At 44.5% G+C, this 25,624-nt stretch overlaps 2 protein-coding genes across 2 annotated transcripts in view; one reads left to right on the top strand and one right to left on the bottom strand.

Moving 5' to 3' along the window:
* Nucleotides 1–1,506: 1,506 nt before the first annotated feature.
* On the top strand, nucleotides 1,507–5,555 carry MBOAT4 (membrane bound O-acyltransferase domain containing 4). The gene is given in 7 exon segments (XM_033173458.1): nucleotides 1,507–1,652; nucleotides 3,110–3,334; nucleotides 4,550–4,587; nucleotides 4,590–4,625; nucleotides 4,628–4,762; nucleotides 4,765–5,004; nucleotides 5,007–5,555. Coding segments are annotated over 7 exon segments (1,299 nt in total). The 5' UTR covers nucleotides 1,507–1,521; the 3' UTR covers nucleotides 5,501–5,555.
* A 7,158-nt stretch (nucleotides 5,556–12,713) lies between these two features.
* Nucleotides 12,714–25,624, bottom strand: part of PRAG1 (PEAK1 related, kinase-activating pseudokinase 1) — a 49,337-nt gene continuing 36,426 nt past the window's right edge. Inside the window, exons 5-6 of the mRNA XM_033173043.1 lie at nucleotides 22,137–22,876; nucleotides 12,714–14,157 (exon numbers count right to left, since the gene is read on the bottom strand). Of these exons, the coding sequence (XP_033028934.1) occupies nucleotides 13,150–14,157; nucleotides 22,137–22,876 (1,748 nt within the window). The 3' untranslated portion in view covers nucleotides 12,714–13,149. The remainder of the gene's footprint in view (nucleotides 14,158–22,136; nucleotides 22,877–25,624) is intronic.

Here is a 25,624-nt window from a genome sequence, read left to right as displayed (position 1 = left end):
GAAGCCCCTCTGCCTGGTTCCCTGCAACCTCACTTTTTGCAGTGAGGGAACCGCCAGAAGGTCCTTGGAGCTGGACCTCAGTGTCAGGGATGAACAATGTGGGTGGTGGAGACACTCCTTCAGAGGCCATTTAGGGCTTTAAAGGTCAGCACCAACACTTTGAATTGTGCTCGGAAACGCACTATCATAGAATTGTGGAGTTGGAAGGGATCACGAGGATCGGCTTGTGCTCAAACAAACCTCCTGCAATGCAGGACTCTTTTGCCCAGTGTGGGGCTCCAACTCACGACCCCGAGATTAAGGTTATCCTCACAGTAACAATGTGGGGTAGTTGAGGCAAGAGACAGCTCGAGGTCACCCAATGGGTTTCATGGCCAAGGGGAAATTTCATCCTTAGCTGCCCTAGTTGGACTCTGACCCACACTAATAACAGCTACAAGCCTCCCCAGTGTTGTGGTGGAATGAAGGGAGCAGCATGGGTTTGATTCCCGAGTCAACTATGGCCAAACAACACGTAACTAAGTGTGCCATTGGGAATTTTCCAACAGGTGGCTCTGGGCAGGGGTGGTGCATCCCATTTTGCGTCAGGAAGGTGCTGCCTCCCCTACCTGGGGAGTGCCCACAAAGCAGCTACAGTGACCATGAGATCTCGCAGAGTTCTCTCAAGATTTTGTGGAGCGCACAGGATCTCTTGAGATGTTGGTGCCATCTTGCTGCTTCTCCACCAGTGGTGGTAGGGTGCCCAAGGGCACTTGTGGGGGCTCTGCCTCTTGGGCTTCTGCCACCCAAGGTGGCTGCCTCAGCCTGCCTTATGGGTGGGCTGGGGGTGGATGGGAGTGATATTTACCAGGACTGTGGCGCATAGGGAAGGGATGTTCAATTTTCCTTCTATTTTTTCATTTCTAGTGAAACTCACTGCATGCCTCCATTTAGCCATGGACCATCTGTGAGAAATATGGGCGCTTGGAAACCTAACTATTGTACTGACCCTTATACCCACTACGATCCAATGTATTAAAACAATTTTCCATTCATGCCCACCACAGTTGCCATTTTTTTTATATTCCACAGTTGCCATTTTTTATATTGACTTACTGTGTATTATTCTGGTAATGTTTATGATGGATGTTATAAGGGAAGGATAAGAACAACCATTTATGCTTTTTTGAAAGTATGGCAATTTTGTGTGTCGTGGAGATGTTATCAGTTTGGTATGAGGCTCTTATCTTTGCTTCCACCTCATTATCAGTATTCAAAAGGGCCTCATCGGGTGACAATCCGACTTTCATGGCACAGCAGCTCAGTGAAAATGGCATTTGCACAAATAATATACTTCAATGATATATTTTAGGCAGAATGTCCCATCTCCATAGTTATAAACTCTGATACGCTGACCTTTATGATCTGGGTGATTTCCATTATTAGCCTACTCAAATATAGGGAAAAGACAACACTGTTTGTTGAGACACTTCATTTAGGTGAGAAACAGCTGGAAGACAACAGCAAAATAGCATTTTGAGAATGAGGGTCTTCATGAACTGGGAAGCCCCGTTTTTCTTTCAAGCCACAGCTTTATACCAGCTAGCTGCTTTTCCATTTGCTATTTTGTTCCATTATCTATGTGCCTCTGGGAATCTTTCTATAAATGCAAGGTATGTATCATTATCTAAATTTTTTTACTATTATTACTTTTAAAATGTTATATTTTTCTTGACTAATAAACAGCAAATAAAAGCAAGGTCTAAACAAGAATTTAAAAGCCTACAATAGAAACAATAACTAAGAATCTTTTTTTAAAAGATAAAATATACTTTTAAAAGAAAGCCAATCAAAAAACAGCAGCGTCTAGAAAATAATAAGCTCAATGTATCAGGAACTAGGAACAATTGAGAAAGAAAAGTTTTCACCTGTGGATAAGGAGATTTAAAAAGTGGATTGGTAAGGAAAGGGACAATCCAATTGTTTTCCAGAAAGTGAGATGCAAAAGAAGGTGCCACCAGCCATTATGTTTGTGGGGGCCTGAGCCTCATGTCATTTGTAGCATGCCCTGGATTTCCTGCCCCTTTCCCCTTAAAAAAATAAAAATAATCAATTTTCTGGAAAAAAAATTCTAGGAAGCTGGGAACATAGCAAAACAGTGTAGGTGAGCTCCAACATTTGCCACTGTAATTTCCAGGAAACCATCTATACCTGTAAAGTATCACATACTAATTTTATAGACATTTGTGTCATCTGCTGGTCTCCTATGTCGTTGTAAGTACTAGCAACCACCTCTGGGTACCAAACAGGAAGATACATTCTCCGTGCCTGAACGATTCTGTCCTTATGAAAATGGGAACATACAAACAGGCCTTCTTCAACTTATCTGAGTGGACAGGAGGCTATTGTATATACCAGAGGATGGGGAACCTATGGCCCTCCAGATTGTTGTGGACTCCAACTCCCCTCAGTCACATTCAGCATGGCCAAGGTCGGGGTGATGGAGCTGTAGTCTAGCAACATCTGAAGGGACCACAACTTTCCCATTTTTCTTATAGGAACAGTGTTATTTTTCTAGAATTCTAGGTGCCCAAACTCACCATGAACGCCTACCTTGTTCTCTTATAATGGCAATGGTGCCCACCTGAGAGGTGCTGGAACTGAGTTCTGGCAAGTTCCAGCTGGAAAAAAAAGCCCTGTATAGGAGTGTGTAGCACTTTAAAAGCAACAACTAGACTGAGAAGAAAATCAGTTACAACTGGAGCTCCCTGCCATCTTTCTTCCAATAGCATGCCACAGAATTCTCCACCAGTTGAAGCTTTTTGCACTGTCTTAAGAGTGTGAATTGATGTGCGCTAATAATTTATGCTTATTTCTAACAGTGAACCAAATGGCATCTTTGGGTATTGATGCAGGCTGAACTAGTGTGATGACCTGGCTGATTTTTTGTTTCTTACAAAAGTGTTTGGTTGGGAACTAGATGTTACACAGGGAGCTCAGATTCCCAGATCTCCCCACCTCTGCCTTGCCACACTTCCCCCCCAGCCTGTTCACTTTCGTGCCAGGCTGGAAACTTCTTACCCTGAAAAATTGCTTTCATGACTTTGAAAACATGTCTGTTTATTTTTAGGTACACTTTCCTCCTGGTGGGTGGTTTCCTCCTGGCCTGGGCTGCCATGGGGTGCTATGCCCTGCTGCTGCTTATATCTGCCTTCTCCTCTCTTGCTGTAATCCATTCCACTGGCCCACAGCAGGTCCACACATGGGCATTCTTCGTTCAGATGACCTGGCAAACACTCTGCCATCTTGGGCTGCATTATAAAGAATATTACCTACAAGAAGCTGCATGTATCAGGTAAAGATGTGCTTGCTCTAGTCTAGTGTATCGGTTGGTTGGCAGAGTTAGTCTAGGAGCAATTTACTTTGCATTATTTCAGTACACATAGAAATAGTAGACAGACCAGTTGGATCAGAGTGTCCTTTCCTGGGTGGTATAACTGCTTTTTTTACTAATTTTATTGTCATTGAACTTTATGGGAATTATACCCAGTATAAACAGGAGCAGTACTGTAATACCTTTATTAGGACAAACTAAATAATCACTAAGCAGGGAGCTTCTTTTTGAGGAGGGATAGTCAACCCAGTATACCTGAAGGAGCGTCTCCACCCCCATGTTTCTGCCCAGACACTGAGGTCTAGCGCGGAGGGCCTTCTGGCAGTTCCCTCACTGCAAGAAGCAAAGCTACAGGGAACCAGGCAGAGGGCTCCTCAGTAGTAGCGCCCGCCCTGTGGAACACCCTCCCATCCAATGTCAAAGAGAAAAACGACTACCTGACATTTAGAAGGCATCTGAAGGCAGCCCTGTTTAGGGAAGTTTTTAATGTGTGACTTATTAATGAATTTTTAATCTTTGTGGAAGCCGCCCAGTGGCTGGGGAGACCCAGCCAGATGGGCGGGGTACAAATAATAATAATAATAACAATAATAACAATAATAACAATAATAACAATAACAATAACAATAACAACAACAACAATAATAATAAATTATTATTATTATTATTATTATTATTATTATTATTATTATTATTATTATTATTATTTCCATGAGCACATTTGGACTTTTGAGTAAGTGATGTTTGCCACCCGCCCTTCTGGTCACACCTGTCCCCTGGATCAGGCTCCCCTGCAAAAAGAGACCCAAGGTGAGCAAGCGTACCACACAAATTTTGCTCTTAAAAGGATCTGCGTGAAAGTCGGATTCTGAACTACGAAAAGTATATAGGACTTAAAAGACAAGCGGGTAGCTTCGGCTCTATTACTTTTGAAGGGAGAAAATATAAACCAGACAGACTGGTTTATTAGCCATTTCCTGTTGCCCATGGGATCTTGGGAATTGTAGTTCTGTGAGGCGGTTTGAGATATCTAACAAAGAATGTTCAGCACCCCCACCAAACTACAACTCCTGGCATTCTTCAGATGCTTAAAATGCCGAGACCTAAAACTGGGCGGCTCTTAAATGCAAATTGTGTGCCCTTCTGTCACTGAGCTAACCTTTTGCTCTGTTTCAGATTGCCCATTGCCCTTTCTGCCCTCATGCTGATGACCCAGAAGTCACCTCACTGGCTTTGGATATCCATGAAAAAAAGTGAGGGTGGGCTTGCCATCTGAAGAGAGGAGATCCTTTTGCTGGCACCTGCTCCAGGCACTGCCACCGTGTACTTATCTGCTGTGTTTCCCGACCCTGCTGGGAGGCCCTCTGTGTTCTTTCCGCAGATTTCAGGCATGGTAAGGTATTCCAAGGCTCCGTTTTCTTCGGGTCTTCTCTCGGCTGCCACTCGAAAAGGCCTGGGGGCTCTGACTCTGGGCCTGTTGAACAATATCATGAGGGGATACATTTCCCCTCTGGACGACCTAATCGACTGCACCCACTTTGACTGCGTTTACGTCATGTGGACCTCAGCCCTGTCCTTCAGGCTCACCTATTACTCTCACTGGCTGCTTGACGAGTCCCTCTTCCTTGCTGCCGGTTTGGGGCTGATCTTGGCCACCACCAATATTCAGCAGCTGCCGACAGAGTCGTCATGGACACAGGCATTTGGACCCTGGAAACAACCAACACAATTGCCGGCTTTACCCGAACATGGAACAAGAGCACAGCCCAGTGGCTGAGGCGTCTCATATTCCAGCAGAGTAGTTCACATCCTCTCCTGGCCACCTTTGCCTTCTCAGCCTGGTGGCATGGCCTCCACCCTAGCCAGGTCTTTGGGTTTTTGTGCTGGGCCGTTATGGTGGAAGCAGACTACCGCTTCCATCGCTTTTTTGGTTCAGTGGCAAAATCCTGGCTTCAGAAGCTGCTGTACCAAACTGTGACCTGGTGTCATACACAACTGGTGGTGGCGTACATTATGATTGCTGTTGAGATTAGGAGTGTCTCCATGCTTTGGCAGCTGTTGTCTTCGTACAATAGCTTCTTTCCACTAGTCTCTGTCACTGTGCTCCTCCTGTTAGTAAAGAAATGAGTGAGCAGCCCCACTGGTCCTCACTAGCTCATTTCGCATCCTTAGATGGAGGTGTGTAGACAGAAGCAGGGTTTTAAAAACAGCTACAGCAGCTTTTTCATCCAAGGTTCAAGGTCACCTTGTAAGGTGACTTGCATTATTATCATACATACAAACTAGGTGAAGTATTTCATCTTGCTCCTCCCATCATGGTTGTATTTCCCCTCCCCTTTTAATAAAGCCTGCACTTGTTTTTATTCTCTCTCTCTCTCTCTCTCTCTCACACACACACACACACACACACACACAATATTTTTCCCTTACCTGCAAAAAGAGCAACAACACACAATGCTTTTTCAAAAAAACAGTTAAAACAACTCAGAAAACATAGATGACAACAAAATATTTCTGTTTACAAAGCAGCAACAGTACAGTCAAGCACTCTTGACCAATTTTAAAATACTGCATCTGTCTTCTCCCTGAGCATGTCCACCTAAGGACACAGAATTTATTAGGGTTGGAAGGGACCATAAGAGTCATCTAGTCCAACCCCCTGCAATGCAGGAATATTTTGCCCATCGTGGGGCTGAACCCACAACCCTGAGATTAAGAGTTTCATGCTCCACCAACTGAGCCTTGTCTCCAATGCGTTTTTTTTTGCCTGTTTAGGGATTGCATCTGCTGCAGGGTACATGCCTTTAAATCCCCCAATACCGCTGGAGATAAAGCAGCTGTTGCTTCCTCTCCAAGTCCTGTGGTTGTTACATAATGGACTCAGCACGGCGGTTCTGCAATTAAGCACATGCTTTGGATCTTACAAAATGAAGGCAGTATACAGAGACACAGCCTCGTGCTGTAACTGTGCTTGGCATCCTATTCCAGTACTAGCCCATCTTTTTGGCAGTCCCCCAGTACCTTGATGCAGTTTTGCCTCTGGTCTTTTGAGCGGACAGTGACATTGAGCAGAAGAACAGGCATGCCTCTATGCCAGGGGTAGGCAACCTAAGGCCTGTGGGCCGGGATGCAGCCCTATCGCCTTCTCAATCTGGCCCACGGACAGTCCCCCCCCATATAGTCTGGCCCACCACATGGTCTGAGGGATGGTGGTCCGGCCCATGGCTGAAAAAGGTTGCTGACCCCTGCTCTATGCCATTGTTAAAGCCCATCAGTCCTCTTGCTGCTCCCTAGATATGCCCCAAACTTTCTGGGCTGTGGCACAGGCTAGCTGCCAAAGAATTCTCCCTTGAACCAGGCTGGCTGTACCTTCTAATAATGTCACCAGGTGGCGGCAGAACCCAATGTTACAGCTACATGCTTGAGAATTCCTTCTCTCCGAGCAAGTGGCAATGTGCCAAGCACGATGCATGCGCGGCAGCAAGGAATCTACAATTATGTAGGGTTCCTTCTACCTCCCCACTGTCTATACATGACAGCAGACCGCTTTGTAAAAGAATACTTTAGCAACTCAATCCATGGCTGTGGGCACATGCCGTTTATTCCAACTCCAATGCTCTCCCCGCACTGGTGTTTGAAGCCAGATAGCCACAATTTTTATGTATCCTGCAGTTTCTTGAGGAATATTCCTGTTTGATGCATTTCCCGTCAGAGCTTCTTCCATACGATTTGAAAACGTAAGCCGCAGTTATGCTGAGATGTGTACAGTTCAGGCAGCCCACATGCTCATTGAATGGGAGTTTGTGAGGGTGAGAGAACAAATCACATCACACGCATTGGGTGAAATGCAGCAGAGGGGAAGTTTAAGCCACTAACGTGCTTATAGCCTAGATGGGACTCTAGATCTGATGCAGCAGGACAGCTCTTATGTTCTTATTAGCCATGATAGCAAAATAGAAATTTCATATTCAAGAAGTAAGCTGAAACCTTATGAGGAACGGCTGAAACCTTATGAGGAACAGCTTAGGGAGCTGGGTATGTTTAGCCTGGAGAAGAGAAGGTTAAGGGGTGATCTGATAGCCATGTTCAAATATATAAAAGGATGTCATATAGAGGAGGGTGAAAGGTTGTTTTCTGCTGCTCCAGAGAAGCAGACACGGGGCAATGGATTCAAACTACAAGAAAGAAGATTCCACCTAAACATTAGGAAGAACTTCCTGACAGTAAGAGCTGTTCGACAGTGGAATTTGCTGCCAAGGAGTGTGGTGGAGTCTCCTTCTTTGGAGGTCTTTAAGCAGAGGCTTGACAGCCATCTGTCAAGAATGCTTTGATGGTGTTTCCTGCTTGGCAGGGGGTTGGACTGGATGGCCCTTGTGGTCTCTTCCAACTCTGATTCTATGATTCTAAGTTTACCTCCGAGTACCAGTTGCCAGGGAGCAAACAATGGTATGGTATGTTTGTTTATTTGTGTGTTATGGGACAGCTGCATATTCCTGTATCCCTGCATATCCTGTATCAGGGTCCCTTCCAACTCTACAACTCTATGATTCTCTATGATCTATGATTCTTCATGCCTTGTTTGTGAGCTTCCAGAAGCATCTGACTAGTCATTGCTGAAAAGAATTCCAGCCCAGATGGACCCTTAATCTCAACAAGCAGCCGGCCAGGGGGGCACATTCAGAGAAGGTCCTGTTTTTGGTTATGCTGGGGCTACCTTTCACCAGTGGGTGTTTGTCAAATCTAAGACTACAGATTACAGGGGTCCCAAACTAAGGCCCCGGGGCGGATGCGGCCCAATCGCCTTCTAAATGCAGCCCGCAGACAGTCCGGGAATCAGCGTGTTTTTATATGAGTAGAATGGGTCCTTTAAAATGCAATCTCTGGCTTATTTGTGGGGCCTACCTGGTGTTTTTGCGCGTAGAATGTGTGCTTTTATTTAAAATGCATCTCTGGTTTATTTGTGGGGCATAGGAATTCATTCATTTCCCCCCCCCCAAAATATAGTCCGGCCCCCCAACAAGTCTGAGGGACAGTGGACTGGCCCCCTGCTGGAAAAGTTTGCTGACCCCTGGATTACCTGGTTCGTCCCAAGGCACAGGTAGTGTCCTGGTTCTCTGAAGCCAATCAGAATGCTGGCCTAGCTCTGGTCCCTGTGTGGATTGGTTGGGACTGGATAGCAGAGCTTCCTCATAGAGGTTCTATAGCAGCCTCCCCAACTCTGCATAGTTTTGAATCATGACTCCCATCACTTTTAGCCATGCTGCCTGGACTATTGGGAGTTATAGTCCCAAGAACATCTGGAGGACACCAAGTTGTGGAAGGCTGTCCTGTAGACTTAAGTCAACAGGGAACCAGGTAATGACCAGCTGAGTTGAGTGGGAGATGTTTAGGAGCACCAGGGTGCCCAAATTTGGACTTGGCAACTACAGGTCAGAGGGCCAAATCCAGCTCTCTATGGAATTGTCATTCTGTGCAGAGAGGTCACAGAATCGTAGAGTTGGAAGGGACCCCCAAGAGTCATCTAGTCCAACCCCCTGCAAGGCAGGAATCTCAAATAAAGCATCCATGACAGATGACCATCCAACCTCTGCTCAAAAGCCTCTAGCGAAGGTTTATTGAGGAGGAGGCGGTAACAGGATTTGGAGGCAGTCAGTGGTGGACGAGGGAGGGCCTCAGAACACTACCCTTCCTACTAGGCCCTCTTCACGCATTTCACATTTTAGGTGTCTTAACTAAAACTGCAAAGCACAGATGTGACAAAAGGTGATTGTTGTATACACATGTATCATACAAGCAAGCACGTCAGGGAGCAGGGTACACTTGTTGGCCGATCTGAATTTGCGGCTGTGCAATTTGTGGAACAGCCCCAAAGTCACCCACCAGAAAATGTACTTGCTAGCCATAGTCTCTACAATGGATGGATGATGAACTCTCAGAAAGGGTTGTATCCTACCATCCATCCGCCCATCCCTTCACTGGTAGATGAAGAGGGAGTGGGGAAAGCTGTGGTCAGGGCACATCCTGCTGTCGTGGGACCTGTGCCTTGAAGTTCATATTGGTATGGTTTGCCTCTAGCAAGTGCTGTCACCACACAAATCTCATTTCTGCAGTCCAGCAATTTGGTCCATTTCAGTTCGCCTTTAGCCTACAGGGCAAAGGACTTGAGGGAGGATGTTGTGCAACTGCACAAACTTTGCCCAACTGATCTGAGCGAGCAGAATTTCCGTCTTTTTGTGTTGGATCCAAATATTTTTCTTTGAGAACAATATGACCACCTGTTGCTAATTCCCTCTTGTCCGAAGTTACGAGAGCAACACAGCTTGGCTGCCAGGTTCCCAGCTGTCACCAGACTCGGTAAACTGTAACCCCATTGATTTCTTAACAGGGGTCTATTACATATTAATGCTTACCAGTTCTCACCATATGTTGCTGGGGCCAAACAGGAAGCTTTCAGTCCTCTCGTGGTTGCATGTGGCCTGATTGCTTTGCAGGTCCTTGTGGGCAGGATCCTGGCTTGGGAGGGTAAAACAAACTTGTTCTTACGGCGTTTAACAGCAGCCCAACATTTAAAAAGTGTGGTGAGTTTTTCCCATCACTATTTCTGGTGCTATGTCAGAACAAACCATTGCCTGCTTAGTACATTAGGCTTACTGCTAGCATAAAAGCACAGGATCTGGGTAAGCAAGTACCGGTAAATGGCAAACTGACTTGCGTAGAGCCATTGATCACCCTCCACCTATCTAAACTGGTTGATAAAAAGGCCATACCTTGAGTATGAATTCATGCTGCCTCCTCCAACACATATCAGTCAAAGTGCTGTAGATGCATGCAGAAATTCTGGAGCTGAATTGCACCTGTTTAATTTCTGAGTGCCAAGCAGCTGTTCAGCATTCAGAAGCAAGACTAGAAAAACAGTAAGGAAAGTTCTATTGAGAGGTATTGTTTATTTCAGGTTCTCAGTTCTCCCAGCTAATTGCACCTCTCAATTCATCTGTGTTAATTCAATCAAATAGAAAGATGGATTGCCAAATGGTTATGAAGATGGTAACAATTTATTAGTATAACCTGGGTCAGCTATGGATGCCCATGACCCAAATCTAGCCTCTGAAGTACTATCTGGGCTGCTCAACTTCAACCCTCTCGGCAGAAGAGTTACAGATAAGTAGCATTATGGTGATGGACCTCATAGCAACCCTGCTGGGGAAGGGAATATCAGGATGTAGTCCAACAGTAAGGCTAGTGATCAGCCAGGCATAAAGTCTCCTCTACAAACCCTTCCATTCCGCTTATCTTGCCTGATCCCAGTGCTAAGTCCCTCAAAAAACTACCCTTGCTTTGGCTGCCGTATCCATATTCTATGGGAAATTGGGAATGTGTCCAAACCAGTCCTGATATGACTAATAAACAGATGCTGCTGTTCATATGCATGGCACAAAGCCTGTAAAGTAAACTCTCAATTGTTCCTCTCCTTCCTCTGTAGACCATTTGGCTGGTAGAGTTTTAATGCTTTCTTGATTGCCTCAATGCAGGTTTTTTGAAGGAAAGCATGTTTACCAGATCACCGGCCTTTACCCTAGAAAGTAAACCTGCCCCACTGTTCACAATCCTCAGTGGAGAAAACACATACTCACATGACCTTTTGCGCATGATCAGATACATGCAGTTTCCAAAATGGAAAATAATCCCCATGAGAGGACAAGTTGCCTTATGAAGCAGCACTTATGAGCAGGCATAGACAAACTCCAGCCCTTCAGATGTTTGGGACCACAATTCCCATCATCCCTAGCTAACAGGACCAGTGTTCAGGGATGATGGGAATTGTAGTCCCAAACATCTGGAGGGCCGGAGTTTGCCTATGCCTGCTTATGAATCTCCTGTAAATATTACACAAGAGTAGTGCATCTAGAGCAAGACAGCTGCTGGATCCACTAAACCTTGCTGGGGAGCCTATACACCAGCAAAGCTTATCAGCTTCTCCCTCACTTTTCCTGATAGCCATTTTAATGTGCGAGTATGCTGCTGCTCATTGCAAAGGTATCAAAATTCTTTTATGTTCTAGGATTTTGATCTGGACTACTCAGTGATTATTTTTCTACATAATAGTAGGGTACTGTAGTTTGCCAGTCCCTAGCCCCTGGCAAACCACACCGAGGCAACTTTTGTTTCCTTTTTGCTTTCAAGTTTTCTTATATAAACAGTGCTTTTTTCCAGCCAGAACTCACTGGAACTAAGTTCCAGCACCTCTCAGGTGGGTGCCATTGCCATTAGAAGAGAACAAGGGGGGGGGCATTCATGCTGAGTTCCGGCACCTCTTTTCCTAGAAAAATATTAAAAAATGGGTCCATCTGAATGTGAGAGATGAATGGACCCATTTCTTCTCTCCCCTTCAAGAAAATGATTCACATTTTTCTGTACATGACATAAGAGTATGGGACAGAGTACACATTCCTTCAGTGGAATGTTGTACAGAGCATGGTCTTTGCTAGGATTGTTCAGGGCAGCTAACCAATTACAGGTCCATGCACACTGCAGTTATCATCCTTATGCCGTTTATCCATACAGTTCTTCAATGCAGACAGTAAGCTTACTTTATCTCCATTAATGCTTTGCTGCCCAAATGACTTTCACCTCCAAATTAATGTTTTCCCACACTTTCCCCTCCCTCAATCTGGATTTTCTCTTTTAAAGTATTTATTTTATGAGAAAATCCAGATTGAGGTAGGGGAACGTGTGGGAAGGCAGTGATTTGAAGGGGAAAGTCGTATGGACAACTAAGAACTAACCAAGGTACAAGGAAACTCACCCCTCTTCACATTACATAGCAGTATGGATGAGCTCACAGACAGGGTTGAAGAGGAAAGGTTTTGCTTTTGTTTTTAATGCGTGCAGGAAGAGATGCAGGAAATGCTCACTTCCCTGAAAATGAGAGAGCACACTTCAGACTCCAGAATTTCTTCCTTTTTGCTCAATTTATTTCTCTTCTTCAAGTTACCTTCCTTCCCTGTTTCTACATCTACAAGATTGGTGATACCTCTGGGCAGGGTGAAGTTGGAGCAGGGCTGCCAGGAAGGCTTGAGTGGGCAAAGCTGGATGGGTTTGGAGTGGACTAGGGTCGCATTCCTGCCCCATTTGCATAGCACTGCCCCCCAACTACTCTTCTTGATGAGACGTACAATACTTCCAGACAGTCAAATATTATGGGATAGGTGCTCCTCATGTGTGCATCCACACAGCACTGTTGGCATCAAAATGCCGTACTCTTTTTCTCTGTCGCCAATGGCGTCTTTGCAGTATCTGAACAACCCGTGTATAAAATTAAGCCACCATCCGGAATCATGCAGAATGTTGCTGGGTTTTTTTAATAGAAAATATATTAGGATATTTCACAGCGAATAAGCCTCTGCCCCAAGACTGAGCACATTCACTAGGAAATTAAAACAACAGCAAAATCTCACAAGAACGAAACCCTCCTCCCATTTAGGAAATACACATATTTTCTTTTTTTAATTTACCTCCAAGAGTAACCCAGGAAGCAATACACTTGCTGGTGCAATCCAGCAGTATTGTCCGTTTACAACACTCGTAACGGTATTTATCCCGAAATGTACATAGGTTTTGATCTTTGCGTTGTATTTGTGTATGAAATACGGTCTGTTCACACAATTATCACTCCATAAAGGGGACGGGAGGTGTGTGCCATTTTCTGTGTAAGGAAGCACTTACTATACTCCATTGCCCTTAGAACCAACGGCACCCGTTTCATACACTATGGAGAATCAAAGGAGCTGAAGATGTTTCAGCGACTTGCAGAGAGAAGGTGGATCTGCAGCGGCTAAATACTGGCAGCAGAGCCAGTCCTCCAGCTCAATGCTGCGCTCCGCGTCCACCGCCCTCTCGGCAAACTTCATCATGAGCAACGCCCGCTTCATGTCGATCCAGTTGTGAAGCGCTTCCTCTTGGTTAAGAGGCTGATCCGTCAAGTCTTTCCGGGGACCCCACAGCAGGCACTGCAGGATCTGCTTGGCCTCCACGATGCGGATGCGTTTGATGGGGTCTGCTTCCAGCAGCAAGTGAGCCAGCTGCTGGAGCCCCCGAGAATAAATGGAGAGGTGGGGCAGCGGGGGAAGGTCGTCCTGGCTGTACTCCTGCTCCCGGAGGTGGGCTTTCACTTCGAAGGGATTGGGCTGGTGCAGGAGCTCGTAGATGAGGATGCCGGTTTGGAACTCGTCGAATTTTTTGTACTGGGAGGCGGAGACAATCTCCGGGGCTAAGCGAGCCTGGTTCTTTTTCGCTCTGGACTCGGCGGCGCCGGGCTTCTGCTTGGCTTTCAAAAAGTTGCTGATGATGAGCCGCGGCAGATGTTTGTCCTCTCTGCTTTTGCTGCAGCTGGGGGGAGGTCTGCAGTGGACTAGCAGCAAGTTCTCGAGGCAAAGGTCTCTGTGGATGACGCTGTACTCCTTGAGGTGCTCCAGCCCGTTGCAGAGCTGCAGGAGCAGGAAACACACCCGCCTCTCGTACAGCTCCGGCTTCGCTTTGTGGAAAGGGCCAGAACCCCTCACAAAGTCAGCGGCAGTCTGGTGCGGGACCTCGCGGGTGATGACGACCACACAGTCTTGCTCGGTGGCGGTGCGGGAGGGGCCCTGTCCATCCGCGGAAGCGTTTTTCAGCATGCTGGAGGGCACCGTGGCAACAAAATGCCCACAGTCCTGCTGGATATTGAAGTGGACTGGGACGGAAGGGCTGCAGCAGGACGTTGCGGCTTTCGTGTCTTGAGTTTTACATATCTGTGAAAGGAAAGCAGGAAAGGGACAGAAGCAAAGTCTAAGGTCAGTTCCGTGTGGGATAGGGAAGGAGGTGGAGAACTTGATTCGGGGAAATGTGAACCCACAAAAGCATCAGGGTCTGCATGTAAGTAGGTACTGATCAGGCCACTACTGTTATTCTGATGATGATGATGATGATAATAATAATAATAATAATAATCATCATCATCATCATCATCATCCTGTTCTTCCTCTCCAAAGGAGCCCATGGCCAATTATTATTGGTTCGCATCCAACTAAGGTTTACTCAGTGCATGGGTGTAATTCAGTGTGGCGTTAAGGAGATTGCAGGGTTCTCCTAACCCTCCAAAATGGACCTGGGAGAGGCACTACAGGAGAATCTGGAGAGGCGATGGGGAAAAGTTGTGTTGCACTAGTGCAAGTCCTTGCATTGACTTCAGCTAATGGAAGCAGGTAGTTCAATGTGGGCCACTGACAGAAATTTCCATTGGTCCACTCTGAGTTTGACAACTGTTGGATACAACCTAATAGTATCAATATTATCCTTTCGTTCTTCCCTAAAGGAGCCCAGGGCAGCAAACAACAGCAATAACAAAACACAAACATTTAAAAATAAACCACAACACCTAGAGAGTGCCATGTTGGCTACCCCATCCTAAAGTCTTACTGAAGTCTCACTTCACCACCACTGATATGATTTCCTCAAAAAATTATCTCTGCCAAAACTCGGATAAAAATTAAAAATAAAATATACATGCACACACACACACACAAAACAACATATGAAGATGATTAGTAGCAGCAGAGTAAGAAGCAATGGGGGTTCTGAAAACCTGCGAGTTAAAAGGTTCAAAAACACCCAGATATACAATAAAGGTAAAAAAACAACTTTAACAACTAGGGAAACTTCCCAATGGAAGTCTTTATCTTGGTGTCTACAATGGAGTAATCAAACCTCTCTCCAGTGCATCTACACCTGTAGACCTTTGCACTGATGTTATCTCAATTTTGCCTTCATGCGGCTGTAGATAAAAACTGGGATGGCTAAGGCACATCAAAGATGGGGACGAGGAGCATTGTAACTCAATGAAAAACAGCCAAACCCAAAATAAAAGCTGGCTGATACAGTTTTATTAATTCTTTTAACCCCCCCCCAGGGGTAAAGTCAAGTGTATTGCAATGGAAACATCAAATCCTGGGCCACCTTTATTTTTTTTATTTTTTTATTTTTTAATAAAGTTTTTATTATTTTCCATTAACACGAAAAAGAAGCATAACATAAACACCAACATTAACACCGTAAAACATAAAACATACTAAATAAACACAATCAAACAATGACAATAAAAGAAAAAGAAGCTTATACAAACCTTAACCTAACATTTATCTTCAAACTTTCCTTGTTTCTATCTTCTCTATTTGGGGACTTCCCCCATTCCCTCCACTGTCTTCAAAATCTTATATATCTTCAAGGTAGCTTTATATCTTATTCAATTAACATTTACCCAAATTTTTAATATGCTTAATTTTACTTAATCCAATAACTATTCAACTATAAATCTTATCTTAGCATCAAATCTTGACACATTTTTAACAAATAAATCATTCGCACAAAAAATTTCCTCTTGACAATTTTATCTAGCATAAATCTACTAAAGCCGATATTCTATTTAGTTCTGCTCAAATATTCAATTTAACTGATTTAATTAAATAGTCTTTAAATTTTTTCCAGTCCTGTGACACCTTCTCCTCCCTCTGGTCCCGGATTCTGGCGGTCAGTTCTGCGAGTTCCATATAATCCATCATCTTCATCTGCCATTCTTCCACCGTTGGTATCTCTTCACCTTTCCATGTTCTTGCCAATAAAATTCTTGCCGCTGTTGTGGCATACATAAAAAACACTCTATCTTGACTGGGTATCTCTTCATTGGTTATGCTCAGAAGAAATGCCTCTGGTTTCTTACAAAAGGTAACTTTCATTACCTTCTTAAGCTCATTGTAAATCTTGTCCCAGAAAGCATTTACCGCTGGGCACAACCACCACATATGAAAAAAGGTACCTTTCGCATGTTTACATTTCCAACAAACATCTGACATTCTGGTATTCATCTTAGCTATCTTAACTGGTGTTAAGTACCATCTATAAACCATTTTCATTATGTTTTCTCTTAGACTATGACAAGCAGTGAATTTGATACCTTTCTGCCACAATCTCTCCCAGTCATCCATCATAATATTATGTCCTACATCTTTCGCCCAATCTATCATTGACGATTTAACCAGTTCATCTTTCGTATGCCACTCTAGCAGAAGATTATACATTTTGGAAAGGTTCTTAACGTTCGATTCTATCAGTTCTGTTTCCAGTTTTGATTTTTCTACTTGAAAACCAACTTTTTTGTCCATTTTAAATGTTTCATACACCTGATGATAATGCAGCCAATCGGGGACCTGACTTTTCACCTGATCGTAGCTTTTTAGCTTAAAAGAGTCCCCTTCCTGCTGCAATATGTCCATATATCTTAACCAGTTTGCAGACATGTTCGGTCTCTTATAGGCTTTGGCCTCCACTGGGGAGATCCATCTAGGGGTCTTTCTCTCTAACAAGTCTTTATATCTAGTCCAGACCTGATACAAGGATTTTCTAACTATATGAGTCTTAAAAGTTCTGTGAATCTTAACCTTGTCATACCAAAGGTATGCATGCCAACCGAACATATTATCGTGTCCTTCCAAGTCCAACACATCAGCATTCTCTAGTTTAAACCAATCCTTTAACCAGCAAAAGGCCGCTGCTTCAAAGTAAAGTCTTAAATCCGGCAGGGCAAAGCCTCCTCTCTCTTTAGAGTCTGTTAGGATCTTAAACTTGATTCTAGGCTTTTTGCCCTGCCATATAAACTTTGATAGGTCCTTTTGCCATTTCTTAAAGCAATCCAGTTTATCCAAAATTGGTATGGCTTGGAATAAAAACAGCATCCTTGGTAGGACATTCATTTTTATCACTGCTATTCTTCCCATTAACGACAGTTTTAATCTTGTCCATATTTCCATATCTTTCTTTATCTCCATCCACAGTTTTTCGTAATTGTCCTTGAACAGGTTCAAATTCTTGGTTGTGAGATTGATAACTAGGTATTTTACTGTTTTGACAAAATTGAGGCCGGTGCCTTCTTGTATTCTTTGGATCTGTTCTGCACTCAAATTTTTACCTAAAACTTTGGTTTTCTGCTTGTTCAATTTGAAGCCAGCTACAAGTCCAAATTGTTCAATTAATTCCAAGGCTCTGGGGACACTGCTTTCCGGGCCACCTTTAAAACCAACCAATCTATTATGCCATATATGAAGCAGAATCCAGGTCCACTTTTTGTTGCTCCTATTTTCTTAAGTTTAAATAAAATGAAGCAGCATGGTCCAAAACCTCCCAAAACTGTATTTATTCAATTTATTTATTTTGTGCCCTTCACCCCAAATGGGTCAAGGGCAAGTTGCAAAAATGCCGCCAGCGAAACTGGTACGATTTGCAATACAATAATAAAACGAAAGCCTCAAAGCACAGCGTTGGAGGATCTCCAGGTGGAGCCTATTCAGCATACCGTTGGCATACTCTTGAGCTGTATCTGTGTCGTGATGGGCACACAGCAACATGCCTGGCACACTGCAGCATGTCCAGACATTATTGTGGGGCCTTCCTACTTCTCACTTGGAAGTATCCAGCAGAGGCAGCCCAAAGAACGTGAGCTATCAGTGCAGGGAAGGCTGAGAGTAGGGCCACTGGCTTCTACTGTTTGAAGCACAGATGGCCCAGGATAGATAGCTCCATCAGTAGAGCATGAGACTCTTAATCTCAGGGTTGTGGGTTCAAGCCCCACACTGGGCAAAAAGATTCCTGGTCCCTTCAATTCTATGATTCATGTTGAACTCTCCATGAAAATATTATTTGTTTAGATAAATAATAATATTTGTTTAGATTTGTTTGGTTAAGTATGTTTAGAAAATAATCTTTGTTTAAATAAAACAAGGTATCAGGTCCAAAAGAGGTACAGAAGGATCCCCAAATAATAACAGCAATAGATTTAAAGCGCCTTCCGTTTGGGGACAAAGTTGTTTCTCTTGCATCCTAATAGCATCAGCGGCTGGGAATGAGTCTAATGAAATCTCTGGATGGGCAAATTCATTTTAAGTGTATTCCACATGGTAATATTATTCATTATTGGTTGTGAGATGCTCTTGCCTGCTCCGAGACATTGATGGGCTCCTTTAAGCTATGGAGCACATTTTCCTGCTGCTATTGTTCTCCAGAGCTGCGCTGCTGTGCACAATCAGACTGTGTAGAATCCCGTTGGCGGTAATAGGATGGAAGCAGCCCAAAGGAGCGCAGGGACTGCAGCCTCCCTTTCCTACCTTGCCAATGCACTGTGCGGAAGTAATAATCGAGCAACAAACAAATTGAAGAGTTCTGATCACGTGACTGAATTACAAGTGTGTTTATAGGGCTACCATAGAGGAATATATTTTGAGTGCCAAACTAGACATTTGGCAGAAGAATGGGATTTGGAAACCTGAGTATCTGCGGAGCATCTATAAAAGCTTTGGGTTGGGTGAGCAGAGGGAAAGGAGGATGAAATTTGGAGAGGAAAAAAGTAGCAAGCACTGCCATCCATTTCTCCCCCTTCATTTTCTCTTTCAGGCCTTCCCATCCTCACCCACCCCCAACTACAGCACACATGTCTGTAGACCCTGGCTGGGAATGGGAAAAGGGAGACGTAGCAGGTGGGAGAAGGGTTAAGCATCCCTCCCCTTGCTACTGTGCACCTTGAAATTGAGCTCCCCCCACCTCTTTTTACATCTTTGGTAGAGAGCCGTATTCTGAAGTCCCTGGGTCTTCAAAGATAAAAGGAAGATTTTTTTTTGGAAAAGAGAATATTTTGGCTCCATTTCCCCACAATTCATGCATATGAGTCGAAGCACTAGCAGGGTCTAGGGTTCTAAAGGATGACAGGAAGCTCATCTTAGCTCAAACTTTGAAACAGGCCTGTTGAAGCCTGACTGGAGGCGACAATCAGATCTGTAGCTTCTTTCATGTCTGCAGTCAGTGCAACAATATCAACATTCACAGGGGAAGAAAAAGGAAAGGCAAGAAAGCCCTTGAAACTACTGTCTGTCAGGAATATTCCAAGCGACGAAAATGAAGCATTCCAAAAAGTTGCCTAGCTACATTTCCCCACTTAGAACTCACACACACACACAGCAGCGGAGCTTGTATCTTACGTTCTTTGGCTCAGCTTTAGCATGCTACTGTCTGCCAGAGTCAGACAATAAAGGGGTGTTTTGTAATGCGGGGACACACACGTGTGTACTGCAATGAACACAAAACAACGTTTGTCTCCTTCCCTCGCCATCATGCTCCCTCTGTAGCACACATCCACTGGGAGCCAAACAAGTGAAGCAAGCCGAGTGGCAGAAAGGCAAGCCTTTTTTCACCCCTTTGTGAAATGGGCATCAGCGCAGACGCCCCTCCGTGTGATGCATTGAAAATGAGTCCCGCAATTCACACAGTATGGAGAAAAAAGGTGCTGGGACTGGAATTATGGCAGTCTCAGGCCCTCTCCTCTAAGGTCTAAGCAAAAGTACGACAGGCGCATAACGTCATGATGCTTAGACACACACTCAAGACAATTTTATTCAAGAAGGCTTTACCACGCAGGGTGTGTCTATGTTGCTAATGGAATTTTTAACTGTATATTTGTAAATAGGGGTCTTGGTTTCTAGACCTTATAATATATAGTTTTATCATTTTAGAGCTTTGTAGAAATATTTTTGCTTTTAGAAAGTGTTTTTTTGTGTGTTAAGGATAAACCCTACACAAATCCTGAGTGGGAGTCCCTAAGACAATTGGATGGTGCCTTGTACGCCTCATCTGACAAAGCCTGCAGCCAAGTTAGTGCCAATTGTATTTTTTTCTGCTTTCCTTTTCACACGCAAGGCAGAATAATCGTTTTGAGTTCCTCACTTGAAGCTTTATAAATTTATATATGTAACATCATGAATGGAAATCATTAATTATGTAGCTGTTGACTAAGGGATTATTATTAGAACCGAAATGTAACTGACATTAATTAAGATTATGGAACGCAGTGATATAAGAACGGAAATGCACCAAACCAACATGCGGGCAGCCACTTTTAACTAAAATGTATTAATTGGAAGTTGACTGGCATTTTGATAAATGTATAATTTGGGAAGCACGGTAATTGTTATTATTATAATTTGGCTATTATTAGGGTATATTGGAAAACTAATTTTTAAAAAATATATTAAAAAAAGAAAAAGAATCCACTACATATGGAAAAAAAATGACTTGCTAAATGAACACTAGTCAGAACAGCAAATTAAAAATTAGGAGAAATTTCACTAAAATGCCAGCTGACGTATTTGCACGAGGATTTAAAACAAACAAACAAAATGGCAGATGCTGCAGAAACACGGAGAACTTAATTTAAGATTGGGGAAAATGAGAACCGAGAGAACTGAAATTGGCAGATCCTTCCATCCCCACTCACAGTAAAGAAGAAGAAGAAGAAGAAGAAGAGGAGGAGGAGGAGGAGGAGGAGGAGGAGGAGGAGGAGGAGGAGGAGGAGGAGTCTGGATTTGATATCCCGCTTTATTACTACCCGAAGGAGTCTCAAAGCGGCTAACATTCTCCTTTCCCTTCCTCCCCCACAACAAACACTCTGTGAGGTGAGTGGGGCTGAGAGACTCCAGGGAAAAGGTGGCAGTGCCTGTTCATTCTGCTAGGGCTCGTGCAAGAGAGAGAGAAAACAATCCCGGGAATCATGACCTGTGCCTCTTTTTTTCACAAGCAACATTAAGCAATTCAGAACCCCTTGGATTACAGGGATATATGACCTGCCCGCCCTTGGCAGTACATCAATTGGAAATTTAGGTATGAAGACTTGCTCCTAGCCCTGCTCTGTTATACCTGTGCTGTGAGGGTTGCCACGGCAACCAGGCCCAGCTGTGCCCTACTGGCTTTATTGCAGCCTCTCATTAGTCCTGCTTGCAAAAAAACGAGAATTGCTGCTGGCAGGCTAATCAACAGATTGTGTGTGTTCCTTTTTATTGGGCAACTCTTGAAGCTTGACTCTCAAGTGTTTGCTTGTTCTGAACAGAAACTTTGGACTCTATTCTTTGATCTCTAGTATTTTTAGGGAATTCACCTGCCACGTACCTGGGTTTTGCTAGGTGCTATTTACCACTGATTTTTTGCGTGAAAGAAATTTCGAAGTGAACCTGGCAGTTCCTTCTTAGACAAAACGTCCTATGAATTTCAGCAGAATACAATAATAATATGACAGGATCACAGAACTATAGAGTTGGAAGGACCCCCTTGGATCATCTAGTCCAACCTCCTGCAATATATATATATATATATATATATATATATATATATATATATATATAGCAGACCAGCAAAATCCTTGGTACGTGTGTTCCTAAATAGAACCAGTTTGACAGCAGATTCCCCTCTAAAGCAAAATTCAAGCATATTTCAAGGTTCCTTATCAGGCAACACACCCTGAAAAAATTCTGAAACACCCCAATACAGTGGTACCTTGGGTTACGAACTTAATTCATCCTGGAGGTCCATTCTTAACCCAAAACCGTTCTTAACCTGAGGTGCGTTTTCACTAATGGGGCCTTCAGCTGCCGCCGCACCGCAGCTGCGCGATTTCCATTCTCATCCTGGGGCAAAGTTCTCAACCTGAGGTACTACTTCCGGGTTAGCGGAGTTTGCAACCTGAAGCGTTTGTAACCCGAAGCGTTTGTAACCCGAGGTGCCACTGGATATATAAAGGGGTGCATGTCCCCATCCTTGTGAAGGTCATCAGATCATTCATGTTCATGGCAACCAGAGACCAGTGAAAAGGCCAAAAGCACAAAGCAAGTCATTACAAAATAAGCATTCGGCAATGACATACCTTCACGGCATAGGTGCTGGAGGGATCCTTGGAGCAGGTGGCACAATAATATATGGCGTCCCCTGAATCACAGCAAGGCTTGTTGCACGTCAGTTTGAAGAGGGACCAGTTGTTCTCGCTGAAATGCAGCTCGCTCTTCTGGTCGCGCATGAAACAGTCCTCGCACTTAGAAACGAGGCGGCGCAAGGATTCCGCATACAGCCCGCCTAGCTTGGCGTACACCCCCTCTTTGTTGTCAATATTGCTGAGTAGGTTGTGGAGCTGAAAGCTAGAACCTGAGGAAACCGTGGTGGACATGCTGTGCTGGGAGGAGGAACGAGGCGGCAAGTTTTTGCTCTGGCTGGAGCAGGCGCCGCCATTCTTAGCAGAACAGGGATATGGGGAATGGGACCCTCTGAAGGCTTTCTCCAGTGACTCAGAAGAAGAAAATGTCTGGCGGTTAATTCCCAAGGTGGAGCCAAACGGAGACTCCTCGCGGATGCAGACGTTACTTTCCGACTGACTGAAGTTCAGTTTGGGGCTTGTGGGACCTGAAGCTCTAGCAGGGGAAGCCGGGCCCCAGTAAAAACCATCTGGTGAAGAAACAGCTCTGCTGACCGTTTTCTTTTGTGGCAGAGGAGGCGGCTGTAAAGGTTTGCAGTGCGGCCTGTCTTTGCTGGGACATGCGGGGAAATGAGTTGAAGGAAAGGTCGGCTTCCCAGTACGGGTGGGTGAACGAAGGCTCGTTTTGCACGACTGTCCTGAAACACACGCAGACAATAAAGCAATTATAAGCCGGGAACTCCCACCAGCACGGATAAAAAAAGATGTTTTACAATGCAACGCCTAGATCAAGTTCCATCTAAAAAGGTAAGCATGCCAGCAAAGGGCAATGAAACTTTGCACCCAGATTAGCCTAGGATCATTTGTAGCAGCCAAAACAAGAATGGCCTTTGTACATGGGGTCAAAGTCACGCTAGAGTATGATAAAATTATGAGACATTATATGTGTGTCTGCATGGCGGCATCCCAGCCCCTCGGGTTCTGTGCTGTGATGAGGAGGGAGAGAGCCTGTGTGGATGAATCTCGCTCCCTATGGCAGCACAGGACCCAGGGGCGGGGGCTGCCATAGTGTGTATGACTGGTGATACCGAAATCAGCATAAAATTATTTGGCTGACTGTTCGAGCTTCTGCCTTCATTAGTAACGCAAAGCGATTAGGTTCCAAAAAGGGCACAATGAATAAAAATGATGGTTCACAGGCAGAATTCTGAGAAAGGTGGCATTTATTGCCAGGAAAGGTGTATGTGCATGCAAGAAAAACTAAAAGCCAATTTAAAAGCAAAGGTTTGAATCTTAAGTATTAAGAAAAAAAGCCATAGGGAGTTAAGTGTTTATAATATATGGGTGGTATCTGGGCTGAGTGTAGACCTGTGGAAATCAACAGGACTAAATTAGTTGATTAAATTAAGTTCTCTCTTGCGTCTATCATTTCATCATTTTCTGTATTTTCTGCATTTTATCTATCAATGCCATGTAAATCTGGGTTTCCTCAAATAAATTCACGTTTAGTTACGGGTTTCCCTTCTTCTCCCTGCTGTTGTCACACAGAGCTATACTATCTGGTTTTGATACTCAAGTAATATTAGATCCTTTCTATAAGCCTAATTTATTGAATGGCTCCCTCCCTCCCACCTGCCTGCATGTTCCTCACCCCAAAACCACTTTTTAAAAGCTGTTTTTCTCCTCTGTGGAAGTCCATGCCTGGATGTGACCCCTGCCAGGAGACACGAGAGATTTTGGGTGGAAAAAGATGGGTTGGGGTTCTGCTTCTCCTTGCCTTTATAGGGAATAGGCTGGACCTGGATCAAGTCCTGCCATCATCACCATGTCTAGTTTATCTTCAGGGAAAGTGTAGGTCATTCAGCAAGTTTCAGAGCTGAGTCCCAGGTCTCCTCAGTTCAAGTCTCCATCCACTGCACCACTCATGGCTCTGGTATTAAGCCACAACGTGTTTAAAATAGGTGATCTGGTTGCATATCATTAGCCATCTGTAAACTAAAATAAGCGACTTCTGAAAAGCAGAAGTGACCAGGAGAGCAGCTCCTGACAAGCCTTTGCTTATGCTTGGCATGACAAGGTTTGTTCTCATGCTCTCCCAAAATCCTGTCAAGCATGTTCCCCATATACTAGGAATGAACAGGCAAAACAACCCTATCTGATTTCTACAAGCAAAATCGGGACAGGAAGCGGAGTTCCCCTCAAGCCTCCCTTTCTTTGTAGAACAGGGCGGAACAAGATGCCCTGCCTAACGGGAGCTTTCTTTCTCCTGCTTTGCATGGAGGAGAGTCTTCCAGGCTGTGCATGGGAAAGCAAGGCTCTTTGCCCAAGAAGCACTGTTGCTAGCAATGTCGGTACCTGGCAAGGCTACCTTGTTTCCACCTCCCTCTCCCCCTTCTGCAGGGTAGGGATGGGCAAATCTGTCCATATCTTACTTTTCCAATCTTAAGTTTAGCTCTCCACTTTTCGGCATCTCTTTGCCCATTTTCTTTTTAAGTCCTCATGAGAATTTGTCGGCAATTCGGTGTGCAATTTTGCCCAATATAGCTCAATTTCTCCTAACGTAATACATTTTTCCTATACATTATCTAGTTGGAGAATTTCATCAGGAAATTCAGAGAAGTGTGGATTTTGAAGGATGGCTTGGCTGAACAACAAACTTTATTTGCATAGCCTACAGGCCATTGCATCAAGATGGCTTGGCTGCGTTGCAAGTTTGGGAGATTTGCCATGAAATGTGAACTGAATCCAATTTCTTCCCCACCCACAGAACACACTGTGTGTCAATGCTAACCAGTGCCATGGACTGGCTGGGTGCAGAGGCATGGTGGGAGGCACCAGCTGGGGATCCCCCAAGGCAACCCCCAGGGGAAGAAGGCTCAGAGCCAGGGGATTGGTGGTGGGATGACAATGAGTGGTCAGAGGGAGAAGAGGAGGTGTCGGAAGCTGAAGAGGTAACAGGGTTTACCTCTTACATGATCTCCCAGAACATGTAGAGGAATGAAGAGGGCGGAGCAATGAGAAACTAGACGGAGCTCTAGTTTGCTTGGGAAGGACATGGCAGAGGAGGAGTCTTAGGGAGCGGAGAGATTGTGAGGACCTTCAATCCTCATTGGGGCAAGACCTACTAGGAAGAGTTGCTATGATCACCAGGCCTGCACTGCTTTGGTTTCTTTGAATAAAGAGTTAACTTCACTGACACCGGGTGTTTTATTTCTAGCCTACTCCTGACTCTGGCTCCTGACACCATGCAGAAAGGGAAGCTCCCTCTTCTTCAGCCGTAAATAAATGCCGTAGAAGAGAAGTCCTTTCTCTGCTAGCATGTTGGGGACCAGGCTTCCCTGTGTGTTTTTACGATCATCAAACCCACCCACCCCGAATTGCTTGAAGGGTTTTGTGGTTTGAATGGAAAGGGGGAGGCAATTCATGTTTGGGTCGAAGGGCGGGAT

This window comes from Lacerta agilis, chromosome 16 (assembly GCF_009819535.1).
Source record: "Lacerta agilis isolate rLacAgi1 chromosome 16, rLacAgi1.pri, whole genome shotgun sequence".
Lineage (NCBI taxonomy): Eukaryota > Metazoa > Chordata > Lepidosauria > Squamata > Lacertidae > Lacerta > Lacerta agilis.
Note: the sequence above shows the minus strand (reverse complement) of the source record. Positions and strands in the feature narration are given on the sequence as shown.